This window comes from Nyctibius grandis, chromosome 6 (genome assembly GCF_013368605.1).
Source record: "Nyctibius grandis isolate bNycGra1 chromosome 6, bNycGra1.pri, whole genome shotgun sequence".
Lineage (NCBI taxonomy): Eukaryota > Metazoa > Chordata > Aves > Nyctibiiformes > Nyctibiidae > Nyctibius > Nyctibius grandis.
In genome coordinates, this window is record NC_090663.1 from 49219609 (window position 1) to 49242204 (window position 22596).

Sequence of the window (22596 nt, forward strand, 5' to 3'; positions counted from 1 at the left end):
AAACTATTCCAGAGACAGTTGTTTCAAAATCCACAAAATGACCATTTTTGGAAACATCACTCATCCTCCTAATATTTAAGATTAGGAAAATTATAATGAAAGCACTACAAAGCTAGTTGAGAGGACTTTTAAAATCAGCACAGATAAGCCAAATAGAAGGAACCTACTGAACTACCAGAAATCTGGTTAAGTACTTTAAATACAAGAACTAAGTGGAACTACTTTTTCAACAATCCAGCTTTCATTTCTCTACCATCCTCACTCAGAGCATACTTTTACTCCCTGTTCAGCAGATGACAACAGTTGTGTATCAGGGAACATCACCTTCAGTTGTGTATCAAGGATCAATACCTTCAGATAGGCATCCATAGCACTGCTTCAGACTCTTCCAATTTATGAAATATGAGGCATTTAAGACCAGTACACTTGATTGATGCTGCTGATTTTATTTCTTATATTAAGTAATCTAGGAAACGCAACACAATTTTTCACTTTTCCTCCCTCCATTTCTACCACGATGAACATAGTGGTCAGTTTGGACTTCATTTTCACAGAACAGTAGATTTAACCCATAACCCTCATTCCCTAAGCAAACTAGTGTGAAATTAAGATTTAACAGTATTAATGAAAATTAACTCACAGAATTTTGTAAACCCTTGCACAGGAAATTTATGCATTCAATTCCAGATTTTCCCAGCAAATCAAGCTGTGAGACTGTAGGCGGGGATGTCACAGAAGTAATTAAGGCTCTCTCCTTGAAATAAGATCAAGTCAGATATCAATAAAAGATTTAGGATTCTGGGAATATAGTAACACAAAAATAACTCATCACCAAAAAAGATTAATTCAATAGGTTTTCCTTTTAGGCAAAGCAATACAAAGCCTGTATACCTTGAAACTCCAAGCTTGCCTTTCTCCTCTATAAAGAATTCACATCTTTCAGTCCCATTTTCCAAGCAAAATAACCTCTACCTGGAGAACAACCATGAAAAAGTTTCACAGCCAAAGTGGTGTTTTTTCCTGAGCTACCCTGTGTCCTAACAGTTTCATTTTGAACTTTTGTATAAATTCTAAACTATGGCTTTTGTTCATGCAAAATCTGCAATTGCATGCCAGCCGTCAAAGTATGATTTCTTTCTCTTACGTATATGTGGACATTTCTTAAGGTAAACTCATTTTCTTGTGAAGCGATACCTTGACCTTTTCCTTTTTATTATTCCTACATTTTGGTCTAGAGAGTGAAATTTATCTCTGTGATTTAATTAACTCAAAGTAATACAACTAGAATATGACAGAGCTTGTAGAGTCTCTAAAATGCCAGGTTAATTTCTTCCTTTATCTATAAGCAATTATTATAAATCGGTTAGACTGGCTGTGTTACCAGAATCAACCTAGAACTTTTCATCAACATTCTTTGGAGAGTATAAAGAGCAGGTAAAACTAATACATATATATGCAGCTTTCTCATTTTATTCCTATTTGCAAATTCAAGGTATCCTATTCCATTTCAGCTTTTTTTTTTAGATTAAGTTCTAAATATTTCATGAACATCAAATGATTTGGCAACATGAACTCCTTGATACTTAGAATGTAGTTAAGAAGGGAAAGGAACGAAACAGTCTACAACAAGAAACTGTGATGTCTGCTACATGCATAAGAAAAATCCATTAGACACATTCTGAAATGTTTCTAGATTAGTTTCCGTATTTCTGCACAATTAAAACTGAATTCTTGAAGACAACGTTCCTCCTTTTAAAAGTTCCTGCTATCACATCTTCCCAATATTTAAGATTCTTAGTTGTATATGCTGAACATACTGTACACATTCCCACGCACATTCTAACATACACAGTTTGCAAAGAACATATACATAAAAATATCTTTTCAAGAGACAAGTGGTAAGATTGAAAATTATATTGAACCATATAAAATCTAGCATGAATATTTAAACGTGTTAACTGAGCAATAAGAATCTATACTCCTAGAATCTTTTTATTGTGTAAAACCTAAATATCTAATTCCTGACACCTGAGGCCTTGTTAAATAATGTTTGCTCTTCTGCTTATAAATGCATTTTTCCCAAACAATAAACACAGGCAGCCTATGGGATTAAAGCATGACAAAGGTGTAGCTGACTCATGGGATCAATTAGAAAGCATCAGTAGTTATGCCTTTTGTTCATTCCATGTTTTACTAACAGTTTCTGCATTTTCAGCGTAAGTGTATCACAGATGTTAAATGCCACGCTACAAGGCAACAGCACACTAGTACCATACACTAGACAGAATGCATCTATTCTTACCACCACTTACAATTATATCACTTGTCATACAGCTTGATTATTTATTTAAAGTTTTAACAAATGCATAACACTTATAACTGAATGCTCATAGCTGCTTGCCCAATGCAAGTACATCAGCATTTTTCAGTAAATTTTTAACATTAAAAAAGAACCCCCAGAATTACCTTTTCTAAGCTAAAAACAATCCTAAATACAGCCACTGACTCTAATGCCACCTCAGGTGCAGCTTTCCCTCGAAACCCACTACTAAATTCACAAGCAGGAAAGCCCGTGAGCAGGACGACAAGCAGTTTCAATCTCCATGCAGTTTGCCCATGACAGGTTATTGATAGAACAAACAGAATTTGCAATACTTACTGAGTGTTTCTCCTGCTGGCCCATAACTCCATGGTTAGCTGGGATTGCAAGTGGTTTCATAATGAAGAAACATAAGCTGAACTGAATTTACACATCATGTACCGATTTCTTATGGATGGCAAGTCACCCTCTACAGCATTAAATCAAAAAGCGGGGAGAGGGGGGGAAACCAAGCTGGAGCTAAAAGTGTCACTACTGGTAAGCTCAAAACCCCCCTTGCACTTGCAGTGCAGAGCAGCAATCCAAATGACAGCGTTAGTCTCCATTTTTGCAACACTGAAAGTCTAAGCATGTCAGGACATACAGAGCCTGATGAAACCCTACATATCCAGCATTCATCCAAGGGAACAAACCCATTCCCTGAGCCTGAGGAATGGGAAGAAAAGAAAAAGGAGGAAAAAAGCTAAAATGGCTGACTGCACAGAGACTCCCCTCAAAAAGGCTTAATACAGTATTATATTAGTCAGGGTGCAGGAACCAGCCTCCAGCATTCAGCCAAGCATTGTTAATACTCCTGTTTCATTTGCAATCACACATACTCACACACACAGCCTCCCCCCCCTCCACCACTGCCCTCCACTCCCCCAAAATCAGGGCAGAGCACGCGAATATGGACCTCCTCCCCTGGCTGCTAATGATGCTGACAGAGAAGTGACCAGTGATCTCTGTTCCACTCAGCTAACCAAGTTTGCACAATTAATCTTAGCAGCATGACATTGATGGACATTTAATTTTATGATGCCTGTTCCTCGCAATCAAGACAAGCACATCTACCGCCCAAAGAGTCAGCAACAAAAATACAACACAGTTACACACACACACACACACACACACAAACACCCAGAGAATCATGAGTCTGAATGCAATACGCCAATATAATTACGTTATTGTGCTTACTTTGGAAGACCATGGCTGCAGGCAGTTGGCATAGCAACGCACAAGGAAAGCCATTTCCTGGGTAGAAAGAATGCTTCCTTTTCTAAATAAAAAATTCCTCTTAGGATACAAACGGCATTGCTGCTTCCTGCAGAAAGCAAAGACACTGTAGTCTGTCTCTTAACCTGCACACAGGCACACACTCAATGCAGTTCGAGTGATGTAAGGGGATTTCTCTCTCTCTCTCCTCTCCCTCCCTCTCCCTTTATCCACCAGAATATTCAAGTCAAATGGAAGACACATTCCTTCAGGCTCGCCCCCTCCGATACTTAACCATTTCACTCATTAAGATAGAGATGGACAATGCAGATAGAACAGCAAGCTCTTGCCTGTATCTGGTATCAGCTTCTGAAGATCAAGGCAGCCCCAGAGGGGAGGGATCCGTTTGCTGCTGGCTCCTAAGAATACCACTGAAGTCAGAGTAGAAATAAGGACCCACGTTTACCTTGCCAAATCCTGAACTGAACACAACTTTTCATGAAGATGAGGATAAAGCAGAGGGTTTGACATCACCTCCCTTTTTCCCCCACCCAAGAGAGTGCTGCTGCAGAGCTGTAGGCAGTGTTATCAAGTATTTATAAACAGTGCACTTGATGAGCTCTCTCGGATTTTCAGCAGCTTTGCCGCTACGCAGGCCACAGATATCCAGAGGCTGTGGCAGGTAAACATCCAGAACCCTTTAACACATCATTTAAAGTCTTTCTGAATATAGCTCCTGCTTCTCCTGGAACACCGAATACACAAATTCCACTAAAAACAAAAAGGGATGCAAGATCTGGAAGCGACTGACATACATATGGCTTTTATAATTCTCCTTTCTGACTGTAATTATTTCTTAAACCCAGAAATTTCCCCAGTCACTCCTATTTACACTCTACCACTTCTCGTGCTATACTAGCAACATCATACTGCAGAGGAGCTGAAACACAACGAGGAACACACTCAAGCAATAAACTAATTGTCAGCCCTGTACCACATACATATTAAGTGCCACAAATTCACTCCACTTGACACAGGGGAGACCAAGCCAGGGCAAATAGGAACATGCCACACTTCCACTAGGCTTCAACTTTAGTATGGTTCTCTATAACACATTTACAACACATTCTTTAAAATCAGAGACCATCTGTGCTTAAAGTAACTTCAAAACTTTTTTTTTTTACTAGAACAATAGAAAAAAGACTTAACAGTTGTCACATAGGCAAAAACACAGAGGAAAAAATGAATGCTACAGAATACTATGTCATACAATCGGCAGCTGCCTTCCACCAAAATAACATGTCCACTGACAATGAGTTTAGTTTGTTACATAGTGATTTCTTTCAGTAATGATGGCTAGTAAACGAAGCTATAAGAATTAGTGGAAATGAATCCTAGTAAAGCAAGAAAAGACTCTGAAACATCTGGTCTATTTTTTGCACAGCTATTCTAAGGACACAGCACATTTTAAAATTTAATATATTTACATTTATTAGAGTTTAATGACAGTTGTGCCCTTGGTCTTCTAGTATAAGCTAAAAGATAAGCTATTCCTTAAGCGATTGAATTACAAAAATTAAGTTTAGGATTTTTAAAAGTCTTTGTAATGTGACAGTGCAACTAACATGATTTTAAAATGTTAAATTATGCTTAAGCCTGTTAAAACAGTCTAATGCTGAGTGCAATCAATTTTCTGATGAAGTGCTGACCAGAAATAGCGGAAGTTATTCATTCTAGGAAGCTCAGACAAACCCTCTGTAGTACAAAGTCAAAAAATATTACTTGTTGACAAAGCAATTAAAACCCTCTCGAGTCTGATTTGGTGGCCTTGCGGTTAACATCATGAGCAGAATTGGAGCACGGTGTTTTACGCTCCCGTCAAGAAAAAAAATTAAGTTCTGCCAAGACAGAAATGTCTCCCCAGCGTAGGAAGGGAGCACACCACTTTCTGTACAACATTACATACATAACTATCAACATGCATCTTACTCTGCATCAGTTAGTATTTCCAACCAAAATCTAGCCTTGGCTTCTGTGGCATTATCCTTGAAGAGTAACATTAAAACATGAACAAAACCACTGAAACAGTAGTAAAAGCCAGAACCTCCAGATGATAATGTCATCAAACACTTCCTTACTGCTTATGCTGGTCACTACTATACAACTCTACTCACCTGTTAGAAAATTAAGTCGATACTTCATACATGAATGCAAAATTTAAAGCAACCTACCAAAGTCTAATTGAACAACTATCGGGTCTTGCACTTCGGTCACAACAACCCCATGCAGCTCTACAGGCTGGGGGAAGAGTGGTTAGAGAGCGGCCCGGTGGAAAGAGACCTGGGGGTGCTGATCGACAGTCAGCTAAACATGAGGCAGCAGTGTGCCCAGGTGGCCAAGAAGGCCAATGGCATCCTGGCCTCTATTAGGAATAGTGTAGCCAGCCGGTCTAGGGAAGTGATCGTCCCTCTGTACTCGGCACTGGTGAGGCCGCACCTTGAATACTGTGTCCAGTTCTGGGCCCTGCACTTCAAGAAAGATGTTGCGGTGTTGGAGCGAGTCCAGAGGAGGGCGACCAAGCTGGTGAAGGGTCTGGAGGGTATGACCTATGAGGAACGGCTGAGGGAGCTGGGGTTGTTTAGCCTGGAGAAGAGGAGGCTCAGAGGTGACCTTATTGCAGTCTACAACTACCTGAAGGGAGGTTGTAGTGGAGTGGAAGTCGGCCTCTTCTCCCAGGCAACTAGCGATAGGACAAGAGGACACAGCCTCAAGCTTCACCAGGGGAGGTTCAGGTTGGACATTAGGAAGCATTTCTTCTCAGAAGGGGTTATTAGACATTGGAATGGGCTGCCCAGGGAGGTGGTGGAGTCACCATCTCTGGATGTGTTTAAGAAAAGACTGGACATGGCACTTAGTGCCATGGTCTAGTTAACATGGTGATGTCAGGGCAATGGTTGGACTGGATGATCCCAGAGGTCTCTTCCAACCTGATTGATTCCGTGATTCTGTGATGTTCATGTGCATCAGACTGATGAAAGCTTGGTGGTTTCCAAAACAGAAAAAAGCCTTTTTACATTCAAAATGTGAAAAGTGGTATTTATGTAATTAGGTGAAGAAAACACCACTCACAAGAAATCTGTTAGTCAAAACAATTTCAAGAAATAAATGGTTGATTCCTTTTCCGTATTCCTTCCTCATCAACTGCCACCATTTCCACCACCTTCCAGGTACACTGGTGCAGTGTAATCACATGTACTGTCCATTATCAGTTCAGAAAATAATTACATGTAAATTATATTTTATAAAAAAAAAAAATTAAAGTAGAACTTCAGTGAATCATTATATGATTCAGTGAAGAATGAATGGAATTTGAATCAGTGTAAATCAGTGTAAATCAGTTGTAGGGGAAAGGGACCTGGGGGTCCTAGTGGACAGCAGGATGACCATGAGCCAGCAGTGTGCCCTTGTGGCCAAGAAAGCCAATGGCATCCTGGGGTGTATTAGAAGGGGTGTGGTTAGCAGGTCAAGAGAGGTTCTCCTCCCCCTCTACTCTGCCCTGGCGAGGCCGCATCTGGAATATTGTGTCCAGTTCTGGGCCCCTCGGTTCAAGAAGGACAGGGAACTGCTAGAGAGAGTCCAGCGCAGAGCCACGAAGATGATTAAGGGAGTGGAACGTCTCCCTTATGAGGAGAGGCTGAGGGAGCTGGGTCTCTTTAGCTTGGAGAAGAGGAGACTGAGGGGTGACCTCATTAATGTTTAAAAATATGTAAAGGGCAAGTGTCATGAGGATGGAGCCAGGCTCTTCTCAGTGACATCCCTTGACAGGACAAGGGGCAATGGGTGCAAGCTGGAACACAGGAGGTTCCACACAAATATGAGGAAGAACTTCTTTACGGTGAGGGTGACCGAAGACTGGAACAGGCTGCCCAGAGAGGTTGTGGTGTCTCCTTCTCTGGAGACATTCAAAACCCGCCTGGACGCGTTCCTGTGTGATATGGTCTAGGCAATCCTGCTCCGGCAGGGGGATTGGACTAGATGATCTTTCGAGGTCCCTTCCAATCCCTAACATTCTGTGATTCTGTAAGACACCAGAACAATATATCCTGGAAAGTTTCTATCATAAGCAAGTATGAATAGTTTATATAAAATCTAACTGCAACTTTTGTGTTCATGTGTATTCCAAAATCCATGTAAAAACTCTTTGCTTAGACTTAAAGTTTGAAAAGAGCAAGACATTTTTGCTAATGCTTTTAGGCGATTAAAGTGAGATGTTAATAAACTTGCTGTGCAATAATTGGACATGATGGGCTATCCCCAGCTGCTTTCAAAATACTGTATTTATAAGAAAGCTGGCATCTCTTTATGAGTTGCAGAAAAGAATGTTAAAAAGAAATCCTTTCAAAAGTAACTACAAACGTGAGGACATCCTTGGACTACTCACAGGATTCGGGATTCACAAACAGTAGTCCTGAGTTTTAAGGTAAAAACTGATACAGACCACAGTAGCATCTGACTGTAATGCCCCTCAGCTATTTTACATTCTAGAATGTAATCTCACACAGATATTATTCTCCTAAGCAGTATCAACAATGCTTGGAGCATTAAACCTTTTTAGGTTAATGACAAAGGCTGCAACAACAGATTACCTCAAATCTTAATTCCAAGCAGTCACCTTAACTCACAACAATTTACACAGGAGCGCTTAAAATTTTATACAGACTATGCACATAGAAACCATTCTTTTGCTGGAGTACCTAAAAACCAGAAGTTATCAGCACATTTTCCCCTTCCCTTTGAACACAATATGAAGTATAATTTCTTTCATGTCCAAAATCTTAGGCAAAAGACAACAGAACACTGTAAGGTCACCAAATTTACTGCCACTTCATGACCTCAATAGCTAGAAAACTAGGGTTGCTGGGAAGGCAAAGAGCACCCCAAAAACATCCACAGTGAAGAGACTATTACACAGATATTACACAGCTGTATAGGTGGAATATAGACAGCTAAACTGAAGAGTGCAAAAACGGACTACATAATTTTAAGGAAAATAAGGCACAGGTATCTTCGCTTCCCCCTGCCTCCCTCACTTAGAAAGAAATGGAGGTTTGAAACTTAATTTTAAGCTCAGGGCTATTGGACACAAAACTGTTAAGCTCCCAGGAGCATGCTTCTGAATTTTATAATGCTGATGCTCTCTCCCTCCCGCTAGCCTTATGAGAGAGATTGCTAAATAACAATCTGATGCTCCCATCTGATTTAAAAACACCAACTGAAACCACTAAAACCTCGGAACAATAATTCACTCCAAATTGTTACAATACATTTAAATGTCCTGTACAATATGAAAGTCTTATTCTAATGTATTTAGGCAAATTTACTGCCAGTAATTTAAAACTCTGGTAATATGACCCAATTTCATGCAAGCGAGTTCCTGTTTATCAGCATAACGCATACATGGGATGGTCCAGGTACACCTGTCCTATTTGCGTTCTTTCGAGAACTTGGAGAGCTTTAAATAAAACTCTGTTAAATACAGGAAAATTACCAAATATGTTCTCCAAGGTGAGTTTCTAGGACTAAAATATAACTTTGGCCAAAACACATAGATAAAGTAATAGTATGTGGTAAAGTAATATTTTTTTTTTATTCACAAAGCCGTGGCATTAACATCATTACAAAGATGTTCACCGCGCCATTGGCAACACCAAAGCAATAGTTACACCTGAGCAATGTGTGCTGTTTCAATAACACATTTACTAATGTTACAGACCATTTGAACAAATGCCCTTCTGTTGAGCTGTTGCTGCAGATGAATCTATAATCCGGATCTTTAAAATAATGACAAGCCCAGAGCAGTCAGGCTGGTGCCTCAGCTTGGGTGGATGTGCCGTAGACTTGCCAATCTTCCCTTTGATGGCAGACTCACTTGTCACCTTCTGTGCACAACTCTGTTTTCACACAAACTTTCTGTTTGCATGCCATCCATCTTAAAATGGGAGCAAGTTATAGTATTCATTTAGAATACTTGCTGTCAAATTCTCTTACATATGACAATTATATTAGAATAGACATGAAGAAAACCTGTAACTGATGGATACTCAACCCAAATGTGACAAGATGTCCCATTTCCAGAGTATCTATTTTAGCTCACAAAACCGACTTGAGCAAAGGCTCACTACAGTAACAGAGCACACAAACTTTTCTCTGGGCTCCATATTTATTTAGGCTTTAAATCTAACAACACTTAAAAAAACCTAAAGATCAACATAACTTTTGTGTTCCTGCAACACTTATAATAGTCTTATTTATTAAATTTTACTTGCAAGCTCAAAATCATATTTAGTATGTATATCTGTAAAGTCACTTTATGTGATGTTTAACTTATTTACCTGTGGTTTTTACATAAAGCAAAGGGTTACTACCTACACGAGCCTAAAGTTTAATGTATATAACATGGCTCTAGAAGTATATATTATAATTATTAAATGTTAAAAATTAGACATTAAAATTTGAGATATTAATGACTTAAATTGGCAGAAGGTTCAAAGATTAGTTTAATTTCCTTAACTATTTCAGTACTTCAGGAGTGGAAAAAATGCAGTCTGTCAGGATAGATGAAGTTTTTCCCAATGTTAATAAAATTTTCTCACTTTGGTGTAAGGACAAGAGTTTAAGATTACGTGTTAATTAAATCAGAGAACATGAGACTGTGCTTTCTGCTTTTAAACTGTGAAAAAAAAGCATGAAAGCAAAAAAGCAAACACTCTTTTAAGGTCAAGAATGACGATATCGGGCTTACTGGACTAGCAAGGCCTCTTTACCAGATTCTAAACAATATCTTGACGTCCATACCTGCTGGGGACAAGGTTCACTACTGACATACAAATTGCCTTACTGTCTTGGAGGAAAAACAAAACAAAAAATATACCCACAAAAACCCACATACCATTGTGTCCATAGCAATTTCACTGCAGGAATTCAGGGACACAAGTTCTTCACTTATGTGAAGTGCCCCCAAAATGTCATGTTCTTCATTGTATAATAACACAGGAAAACTTTATGGAAGCTGGATAACTGCATACCTCTTTCATGTGTATCCTACTGCTGCACTGTTAAAAGGTAAGAATAAAACTCAGGGTTTTTTCTGAGCTCAATCAACTGTCCAAATTCTAGACCATTATATTCTTTACCAGCCCCATTGAATCCTGTTACATGAAAAACACTAACATGTTTGAATCGCAAGGATGATTTTTCTGGCACAGAACTGAATGTATCTGAGACTACCCAAGGCAGGGGAACAATTATTTAATGTTTCAGTATAAAATATTAATGGATTAAAACCAAACAAAATCCAGATTTTTTTCAATCTCCTCTAAATGCTAGATGGTTTTCTGTTGGGTTTTGTTGTTTGTTTATTCATTGGGAGATTTTGGCACTAGTGGAGGGGGAGTATTTTTGTTTTAAGCAAATAAGATATGCTTTCTAACAGTTTTCCTTGAACTTACTTAGAAGCTTTAAGGGAGAATCTGAAATTCTCATCACTATGTTCAAGGCGCAGACATAGACGGGACTAGCAGAAAACGTCCAGTCTGCTGTTAGGTTTCTGGATTCTCCAAATAATGGTGAAAATTGTGTGTCACTTTTACTACTGTATGTGATGATGAGTCCTTTCTGTCTATCTTCTTGAATGCATATTTGGACATGTCCTGGGGTAAGTAGCTACTTATCGCTGATATTTTGAGGAAGTTTAACTTTGAAAGGGCCGGTTGCTATTACAGAGGATTTTCATTCAATTCAATTGTCTGTTGGAAGGAAATAACTTTTGTTTTTCTCTCCAGCCACAGTCTTATCCAGGGAGACTCTCCAAAGAGCCTACTCCAGGTGTTCCCAATTAAAATTAACACTAAAAACAGTTTACCAGCATAAGATAATTTTCTTTTCAGAGAACTCTCTCCTCATGCCTCTGCATATCCTCCCTTGTGTAATGCACCATGCACTAACATACCCTGGGAGCTTTGTGCCCTGGCTCTAGCAACTGTACAGAAATCATTTATCCAGACCTTTCGCTTTTGTCAGTAACAAACCACACGCAACTTCAGTTGTCCCTTACTTTTAAAAATAATTATCAAGCAAAATGAGCCAAATTGTTTTTAGACAGGAAAAATGTCAAACCACAACATTACATCCTTCAAATAAGGAGACCTTAATATTAAGTTCTAAGAAATGTCCTTTCTCTCTCTCCTCTTCCCCTATCAAATAAATCAGGGAGCCAACTACCATCAACTGATTGATGTCCCATTTTGCAAATTTAACACTATGTTTTTCCCTTGCAATTACAAGATCAGTTACCTAGATATAGAAGCACTAATAAAATTAGGTAGAAGTGCAGCTACCAGATTGAGCGCCCCTAATAATTTGATTCTACACTGGTTTGTATTCAAAGACTACAATCAGGAGGCCTGTCAGCAAGCTTACTTTTAAGATGATATTTTGTGTGCCATGGATCATTTGCAGACTTTAAAACCAGTTAGCTGCAGGCCTTTACACTCACCAAATTACAACATTCAAGAGTAATATAAAGAATATAATTTAGTGAAGCAAAAGGAAGGTGAACATTGGAACAGGCTGCCCAGAGAGGTTGTGGAGTCTCCTTCTCTGGAGACATTCAAAACCCGCCTGGACGCGTTCCTGTGTGATATGGTCTAGGCAATCCTGCTGCGGCAGGGGGATTGGACTAGATGATCTTTCGAGGTCCCTTCCAATCCCTAACATTCTGTGATTCTGTGATTCTGTGAAAAGATTTTACATTTTAGCACATGCATACACACACACACATATACAAATAATGCAAAACAGGGTGAGAGCACAATCTATGTAGTTTTTATGCCAGCCACATCAACAATCCACATAACACCTGTCAGCTGTTCCAGGTGCATGTCAAAACTTTACTGTCTGAAAATTCAAAGATAATTAAGGCTAACCTCTAAGGCTAAAGCTCCCCATACCCATCACTCATACAACAGAATACTAACACTTTGACTAGACCTTACATAAAGCAACAAAAGTTTTTTCACTATACAAAAAAAAAAATATTACATCAGAGATGTGTAAATACCAGGAATTTAAGAAGTGCTCAAGGGTGCCCAATCTCATATCTAAGAACAACTTCATTTCACAGTGACCTGAGCATGGCTACATAAGCACATTAATAGGGTGGTGAAGGAGAGGGAACGAATTTACAGACAAACCTTGTGGTAAATTCAAGGTAACTACCTTGCTTTACTAAGGAGTTACTAGCTCCCCTGAACTGAACTGTAACCTACTGGAAGACGCAAGCATGGACAACAGCATTTACACTAAGCAGGACTTGCCAGGGCACTATAATACACACATCTACCCAATAAAGTAAAAAGAGTTTACACATTAGAAGATTTTACCTCAGACATTAGTGTTTAAATAAAGCAAATTATTCCACCTTTCTCCTAACCAGCACCTTTGGCCAAGACAAATCTTTGCTTAAATTTTAAGATTAAGGCTACCTGGAAAGTATGATGAACATTGTTGCATCTTCATTAGCAGCTGTGACAGCACTTTGAGAGAAGCCTGGTATCTGCAACTTGGGCTACTGAGTCTCAACTAAAAGCTTAGAAACAGAATTACGTTGAATGTGCAATTACCATTGTAACAACTGTATTTCCTTCACTTTAAACAAATAGAGCTTTTAAAGAAAGCAAAGCACCTCCTTCTCTTTCACCTCAAGAAACGTACCACCACTAAACTACCATGACAGACACAACCTTAAAGATCTATCCTGAGACTTTGGTTGGAAAGGACCTTTAAGATCATCAAGTCCAACCATTAACCTAGCCTTTCAGGTAGTTGTAGAGAGCAATAAGGTCTCCCTGCAACCTCCTTTTCTCCAGGCTGAACAACCCCCGTTCCCTCAGCCGCTCCTCATAAGACTTGTTCTCTAGACCCTTCACCAGCTTTGCTGGACTCGCTCCAGCACCTCAATGTCTTTCTTGTAGTGAGGGGTCCAAAACTGAACACAGTATTCGAGGTGCGGCCTCACCAGTGCTGAGTACAAGGGACGATCACTTCCCTAGTCCTGCTGGCCACACTATTTCTGATACAAGCCAGGATGCTGTTGGCCTTCTTGGAACATTCCATCTTTCCCTTGTTTCAATTCTATACATAATTCCTTAGTTGCTCAGGATATTTGAACTACTACTTTTATTAAGTTTTTAGAGCTTTGAAATTCACTCAGCAAAATGATCACTTTAAATAATTCAAATCAAATACAAAAGCACTATTAAAAGTACTCAGAAACAGGACCATCTGTGGAAAGATTGACACCAAATACTAATCATTTTATCTTTACATCGCTACATCAAGCACAGCTCACATAAGAGTGGCTCAGATGCTTGGGAAAAAATGAACTGACTGCTTCTTCCCATGTTTTAGTGGGCAAATGTCCACATTAGGACTATCGCTCATGATGCTCATCTGTATAGAGATGCCAGTGTTGAAAGAATCTGTATGGCATTCTACAAATACAGTGCATAGGCAGATCCCATTTCCCCATATGCACTTCATATGCAACCATTGTTTCTAAATGAACAACCTTACGCTAATGAGGATATCCTATTTAAAAAATATTTAAGAACACATGTATGTGGTTTTTTAATCTTCCTCAGCTCTAACCAAGTTTAAGAGGTGAAAATTCAATATTTGTATTTAGTTACAAGACGCAATGATTAGGTAAGAAGAGAGTTGTGAAAAGTTAGTTTTTCTGCTGCACAAATGACTTTCTGCTTTGATGATAAGCCTCACATTTAGTTTTATACCCTACACCTCAGAAAAGCAATCTGTTATATAATATAAAAAAAGCACACCACAAGTCAGTAACAGCAAAAAACTCATGCTACTCTGGAAAATCTGTGCTATTACTAACCAAAGTTTCACATATGTGTGGCCACAAAGTATTGGCAACTCTACAAGATGTAAACAGGACCCAGTGTCAGCAATATATCTAAAAAAAGACACTTATCAGTAATATTACTGACACCTTAGTTGCAGAAAATACTGCAGAGCTTCAAGTATGTTTCTCTTTGAATTTCCCAATCTAAACACAATTACAAATCCAGTTATGACACCAGTGTGAGCCCTTGCAAAGGGAATGGAAGAACAGTGGATCCCAGTGGATATATAAGTTCTGCAGCAGGGATGATGTAATATGTAAAAATAGATACCCTCTGACAGAAGCTGTAAGTTGAGTAAATAACACACTGCATGTCATTAATTTTGCATTAGCTTGCCAGTAGACATTACTAAAAGGATGATGAACTAACAATTTTGTTTTGTTTCGGGTGCTACACAAAATAAAATGATAGCATTGCTCACATATTAACAATACATAACATAATACATAACTTTAAACAGTAATAGTCCTTACAACAGGGACAAAGGAAATACTACTATTCCCAGTAGTTTTTCTGTGCCTTTTTTCCTTTGTAAATAGACTTGCTTGACTCCAAGGTCAAAGACGTTTAAAAATTTGTTTTGCCCCCACAACCTTTCCCTATCCTTTCTACCTTTGTATAAAGTCAAGCTTTCAGTGTGTCCACACCTCCTTGTTCACTGCCCTATCAAATAATTTTCCTACACTTGGCAAATTAGTTCAGATATGGTTCTTTCTTTCTAAAAGAAAACTTCTTTTTTATGTGAATACTCACAATTGATTCTGTGGTTTGCTTTTTGTTTTACTAAGTGAACTTGTATTAGAATGAAAGTGCTAGATAATCCTAAAAATCATCAGGAACATTAAAAGCTGCAGCTATTTAGAGGCTTGAAAGATTGACAGTATTCCTTTAAACTAGTATCTTGTAGATTGGGTAGCTGTCAACTGTTCCTATTGATTCAAACTAAAATGACTGAAATTCTGTATATAATAAAGATGACTAAGTACACTACTATATTGGCATCAATTTACTATGTAGAATAGAATGCACTAACAATAATACATTATAGCAAGGTATATCACAATACTGTAAAGTCCACATTGTTGAGACACAAGCACAAGAGGTATATTATGATCTTTTGTAGTGGTCCATGGAAAGACAACCAGCAACACGTATTTTACAACATAAACATAAATATACATATACATACAAAGAAGCAATTGTAATATGCTCTTTTTTAACATTAAGTCTCATTCCAAATTATACTGGACATCTGTAACAACGTCCTAAAACAGAATCAGCTTTTTTGAATTCTCACGTATTATATTACCCACAAGAAAACACTATTCGTCATCTTGTAAACTTCTACATCACTTCAGTAGCCACACACACTGAATAAAGTAAGGAAAACAACAAGGCTTTTGCATCAAATTCAGGCAGAAAAATTTAAAATTTTTTAATCCTTCCTAAATGTAGAAATATGACAAAAAACAGCTTTGTTGATTTTTAAAATGTAATTTTTCAACCAAAGGAAAAGGCAAATTTGTTTCATAAAATAGAACAATCTAAACACAAAATTTCAATCCCGGACTTTTAGACTCTCAGCAGACAATGTGAATGCAAATGGTATCAGGAAAGAAAGGCTACTTTGCCAACGCTTTGCAATACCTATTAGTTACAAGAGAAGATACAGGCAAGAAGCAAGGTTTCTATATAATTTGCTAGTGACTTTCTAAGTGAGCAGGTTCTAATACTTTCTTAAAAAAAAAATTCAGAAAAGCTAGGAAAAACCCCCACACACTTATTTTCAGGGAAGTCATGGCTGCAGATGAGACTTGACTCGGCCACATTAGACATGGTTTAATTTCCAGCCCTCTTCTCATTCAAATTTTCAGTCACCTCCTTCAAATAAAATCCAGAAAGACAATACTTGTCTGCCCTTAACGCATCGGCAGGATGACTGGCTCCATAACACAGCACGCAAGGATAAAATTGTTACACGCTTGTAACTTGGGGAAGAAGATGGGGTTATTGACGGCTCCATGCCCACCGCTCTTTTCCTTCTGACACCGGATAAATGGATTGTCACCTCATCTGAATCTCAAGCTGAATGGGATAACAAAGGCTACTAAAGGCAGAGAGACCTTTTGCAGGGATTTCAGCAGCTAGCTTTAAAAAGGCCAGCTGAGGATGTACCAGAAGTTCTCATAAGCCTGTTAACTACTTCAAATCTGGACATATTCTCAGTGTTAAAAACCACACACTATAGTTTCTGTTCCAGGCTATTCACAGGTGCTTCAGCATTTTATTTACAGGCCTACCTGCATGTCTCCAAATATTCCCCAGTAAGCTTTGATAGTTTACCTTTAGCAAAGTAAAAACTACGGTGCAGACTAGTAAAAGCCCACAGGTCAGTTTACATATCAAGTCTAAGGCAGGAGAGAGACAGACTACCACAAACCAGCGAGTTATAAATTCCTACTCATAACCTCTATGCCACTACAGAACAGCACCTTATTTCGGACAAAGTTATTTTTCCTTTATGAACTTCTGTCAATTTACACTAAATATGTCATGCATTAAATACATAATAACCAGCTCAGCAACACTCAGATGGGCACAATCAGTTCTCCACAGATGCACTATAGCAGCCACAAAGTTTAATGGCAATAAGACATCGCAAGAAAAGTCTACCCTTTTTAAAAGCCACTCCATAGGTGATTGTTCTATTTTAAAATTTAAAAAAAAAAAAAAAAAAATCAGTCTAAATCAGAGGAAAAGCCATGTAGGTTCTCAGGAGAAAGGGTCTACACTCTTTCAGTCCAGTAACTCAAAACAAAGGCTTTTAACTGAAAACATTAAGTAGCCTTAAGTATAGACAGACACAAAAGAAAATCCACTTTCAGAAGTTAAAATCCTAATTCTATTATTAAGTAAGAAGGTGTTAACACTAATCTGGTTAAAAACAGTTCCCGGTATATTACAAGCACAAGCAAAAATTTTCTATCAAAAAAATCTGAACAAGGTTTTCCAGATTCAATTAACAGCTCAACCTAAACTTATCAGGATTTTTTTTCTTCCCTGAAATAGAAGAGATCTATTTTACCAAACTACAAATGGTGGCAAAAAGGATACCATTTTATCAGTTTGATAAAACACATTCATTTTATTTCCATGCATTACGAAGTTTCTATTTTTCCTCATCCTAGAAATCAGCAACATTTGTTCCAAAAGTAACATGCCTAAGCACAATATTCAACATCAGATTTTACTTCAAATGGTCCTTCAAGCATTAGGGTAAGTTATCAAAATATTATTAAGTATTTCAAATTCCTATCATAACTTGAGGAGCACATTATCACTCTTAGACGTAATATTTTAGTAACTGTAGGTTACTCGGGGATCATTCCACTGAAAAAACAGTGAGCACTGATCTCAAGATACGGAATTTGATTCCTAAAAGCGGCATAGTATGCATACTGAAAAAGAGACCGTTTCAGCACAGAAGTCACTTGCATACGATACCGCAACCATACTGAAATTTGAACCCTCCAAGTCTTTTAGATAAAGAAATGAATTGAACAACATGACACCCAAGGAACTTTTAAAATAAACACATTTCCTAATATCAGGAGAATTGACCAAAGTACTATTTGAGGAAAGGAAGAATTCTGAAGCTAAAGAAAATACTTTTATTTTGTTTTCAGCTCTATCACAAGAGATTTCTCAGTCATAACAGTGGAGACATTTAACAGTTTGACAAGACGCATTCTTATCAGAAGTTTGGTACACGCTCAGTATTTACTCACTTTGGCATTGACAAATGCAATTACAAATACAAGTCAAGTTTAAAAGATGCCACTCAGATCTTCACGTTACTTTGACAGCATTTGAGATCCTATGTCAGGCCAAACTTCTGTATTTTGCATGGTTTGGTACCATTCCAATATACTTGACTCACTCAGGCACAGTTTTCTCCCTAGCTCTGCAAGCCTGTGTTTCAAATAACGGCCATTTACACAGACTTTGATAAGAGTCTACAAAATCCAGCTTCTTTGTACCAAATCAGTACATATCAGAACGGAAGACTATCAAGAAGTACTATTGCAAGTTTTCAGCTAACAAAAGCTTTTTGTTGTTTTCTTGGTGCTCATCTTGTTACGCTCCATTTCCCTGTTCTAGTGTCATACAGCTACTAAACAGTGACAGGGGGCCTATTTTTTAAAATCCAAATCGAGGATTAAGTCTTCCGTGTCATGGAAGAGACACTTGAGTAAAGTGTCTGTCAAGCACTAAATATTTTATATATACCCTTTGTTTATTGTTCTACATTTTCTCTAAATCACAGGACAGCAAAGCAAGGAAGAAAGGTCAATCAAGCCGGGCAAGAGACATTGTGCTGTCACCAAAGTCCACATCTACATTAGTATTTTTATATCACAGTGAGATTGCTCAAGTATCAAAGCAAAAGCTAGGAGGCAATTTTAGTCATCACATTGCATCAGTATTATGACATCACACTGCAAACCCACAAGTAAATTGTTAGTGGACCATACACAGTAAGTTACGATACCTGAGGTTTAGTGCATTCCTGTGAGCCAAAATGAAATGAATGCCATATAGGAGGAAAGGAGAAGATGAACATTATCAGACTTGCCATAGTACATTCCACCACTATGAAGATAATGTTAAAATTATGTTAATGAGGGTCCATCGTCCCCTACAAGTTGACTCTATTGCAGAAAGCCATGCCACAACTGAGCACTGCATTTCGTTTTTAACTCTTGAAAAGCACAGCCATGCATCTTCATTTAAGCTCTACGATGTGCTCTCTTTTCACAAACATATAGAAAACTCTCTTCAGAAAATACTGTTTGAACTTTCTGAAGAAAAGCACTCAGAGACTACTGAAAATAAAGCATTAATAATTTATCAACAACAAAAAAAAATCATTCTACATGGTAACTATGGATTTACAGGGTAAAACAAAATATAAGAAAATTACACATTTTGTGAAGCTTTTGAGGATGCCACCAAAGCAGCTTTATTACTTTGAATCTCATGTACCTAACACCTAAACCAGAACACATCCACAAGGAAGGGCAAGCTTGAAAATAAATGCAGCATATTAATCCTTTTTCAATTTGACATTAACACATTATTTACTGCAATATCCGAACATGTGCTTTTTTTAATCCTTCTTTCTTTATTTATCCAAAATTAAGAAGTAGAACCAAAGAAAAGACCCTGACAGATGCTGACCAAAGAATGGATGGGCAACAAACCCACAAGATACGTGCTATAATATGCCTTGAATTCCTATGTGTTTCAAAAAAACCCTGCTTTCTTCAGTCAATTTTGCAAGAAATTAAGACTAAAAAAATGAGGTCAAGGGACATAAAATAGGAAGGGAGAAAAGACAATGCAGCCTTTAACATGTATGGTTAAAGCAACAGAAATAATATTGGTAATAGAAGTGAATGAGAGAACAATGTATACAAGATCACCAAATACTGTAAAAAATAGGAGGGAATGGGCCAGTATGGAGAGTCTTGACTACACTGTAAAACTCATTTGAGCTTATTTGACTCTATTTGCTTCGGGAAAAAAAGTAAAGCCAGTCATATGCATCATATTACACTTTTTGAAGCAACATTTGACTGTAATTATCACAAATTTTACAGTTTATTTGGCAATCTCTTCCAACTCAATATGAAATCTCACTTGCAATGAATCTCCCAACACATACACAAGATCATTATGAACTCGCACAACAGAATGGCACACAATGGGCTTTTGCTCTTAGTACCAGTTAAGCTCACAAAAACTCATTAGGCATACCTAAAGTGAAATTTATACAACAGGCATGGACCTATGAATGCAAATGGCACTGTGTGTAATCTAAATATTGCCCTTCTAGAGTTAGACAAAAATCACACCAGAACTGTTTGCTAAGCACAAGGTACACATCTAAATAATACAAAAGTAATTCTTCCTGTAATTCCTACAAAGTACAATAAAACATATTTATTTTTTCAAAAACAGAACGGTAAAATGTTTCATCTTCAAACCAAGTGAACTGGCTCAATTTGTAATAAATTTAGAGGCAATTAAAACTGCACTGAAAATTAAACCATTAAAAGCTGTTGTATAAACAAAAACAAATTGTTGGCATAAAATGTAATTATTCAACTCATGAGGAAAAGCTTGTATAATTAACAGATGTAATCAAACATCTACACACTTACAGACACACACTGAATATACAGGGAACTGGCAAACAAGTCAAGGAATAAGGATAACGAAGGGAAAATGGAAAAAACCTACAACTGCACAGTATTTTAAAAACACTAAAGCTCTAATCTTGCAAATTTATATGCATGTGGATTACATTGTGCGAAATTCAGCCCAATGAACTCAATGAGATGAAATATGCACGAAGTTATTTACGCCCATGCCTTTATGGTTCTAGCAGATTTGGGGGCTTAAACAAATGAAAGCCAGAGACAAAGAGCTTTTCCAGTATTTTGCTTACAGTTGAAATCAATACCAAACAAACATTAATCTAATAGAGCTTTTCTCAATTTAAGATCCATATAAAATATTTTGTAGAATAAGTTTTAACGACTAGTTTATTTTCAGCACAAATGAAAGCCTGGAAACTTTCAACATGTAAGACTACCCCCCCCAAAAAAAAAAAATAAAAATCAAGTAAAATTACCAAATGATCTCCCTGATGATGGGCAGACTATGTAGCTCACTGAAACCCAAGTATAAAGGGCTCTTGAGGCAGACACCAGTAAAGGTTAATTTGACATTTAAGTTCTTGATAGTAAAAAGAAATAACAGATTTAATCCAAGAATTTGGACTACTACAATGCAGCATAGTCCTTTTCAGGCAATAACCGTTATCATATATGTGTGTGAGTGCTTCACTAACTGACCTTTTAACACTGTACACTAAACTGTTCATACAGGAACCTAATACCAAAAGGAAATGAGAACAGTTTCTTTCACAATTTCAAATAATGTCTGAAACATTAAGAAATAATAAGTGACATTCACGGTCATTAAAAAAAATGCACTTTCAACTCTGAACTAAGACACAAGCTGCACACACGTTCACATACTGATGGAACCAAATTCACAGTATTTTAAGGGGAAAACTTCCCTACAGAAACACACTTCTTTAAAAAGACCAGCAAGTTTAGCCATTTTGATTGTTTTATTTTCAGTAGTTTTCCTGTTCATGTTGTTGTGAGCCACAAATACAGACAGCTTACCGTATGGTAGCCTCTAGGTAGAGGTGGCTTCCCCACAGGATAAGGGTCAACAGTATCAATAATTGTTTGTCTCTCCCCTTTTTGGTTGATTTTCCTAAATCTTCTTCGAGATTGTCTATGAGAAGCTTGACGCTGAAAATACTCCTCATTTTCATCCATATAATCAACCTATAACAAATGCAAGAAAGTGTCATTTCCCACCAGACATAAAAATGTTCCTTATGGTTAGAAACACAACAAATTCTATTTTCAAAAAACAGCCGTTAGCTTTGAATTTCCTGCATTTTCAGCACTAAGAGTGAAGCCACTACTAAAAAAAAAATAAATCAAATGCCCACAGGAATGACGAAAAAGTAAACATTGGCATGAACAGCATCGCTGAGTATAAACACTTTACAAAAATGACAGAAGAAAAATGGTCACCCTCCCATTCTGTTGTTCCCCCCTCCTTCTTATTCTTCCATAAATACAAACATTACACTACTCAGTACATTACAATAAGAAAACCAACCTACGACAAAGGCTTCGCTCTTCAACTGGCAGCACTGGTTTTATTATTTCCTTCAAATATTTTGGGAGTGTAAAAGAAGGATTTCTAATAGACAGGATTTACATAAAAAGAAATAACTTCAAAACAACAGCAGGGAGATAAAAAAAATTCCTGTTAGGTATATCCTAATATAAAATTAAGTCTTCTCTGTTTCAGAGTCTTCAAAGTCATCCTAAATTACTGCACAACTGTACACTACTGCAACGAAAATATTTGAACTAAGAA

General features: G+C 37.6%; 1 protein-coding gene across 3 annotated transcripts in view; it reads right to left on the reverse strand.

Moving 5' to 3' along the window:
* The window catches only part of RAPGEF2 (Rap guanine nucleotide exchange factor 2), a 204947-nt gene that overhangs the window by 73247 nt on the left and 109104 nt on the right, over positions 1-22596 (reverse strand). For 2 of the 3 annotated variants that reach the window (XM_068402614.1, XM_068402613.1), the window contains exon 6: positions 21822-21989. In XM_068402614.1, the coding sequence (XP_068258715.1) occupies positions 21822-21989 (168 nt within the window). Of the gene's footprint in view, positions 1-640; positions 690-21821; positions 21990-22596 lie in introns of those variants that run through there. The other variant, XM_068402615.1, reaches the window with a different exon arrangement.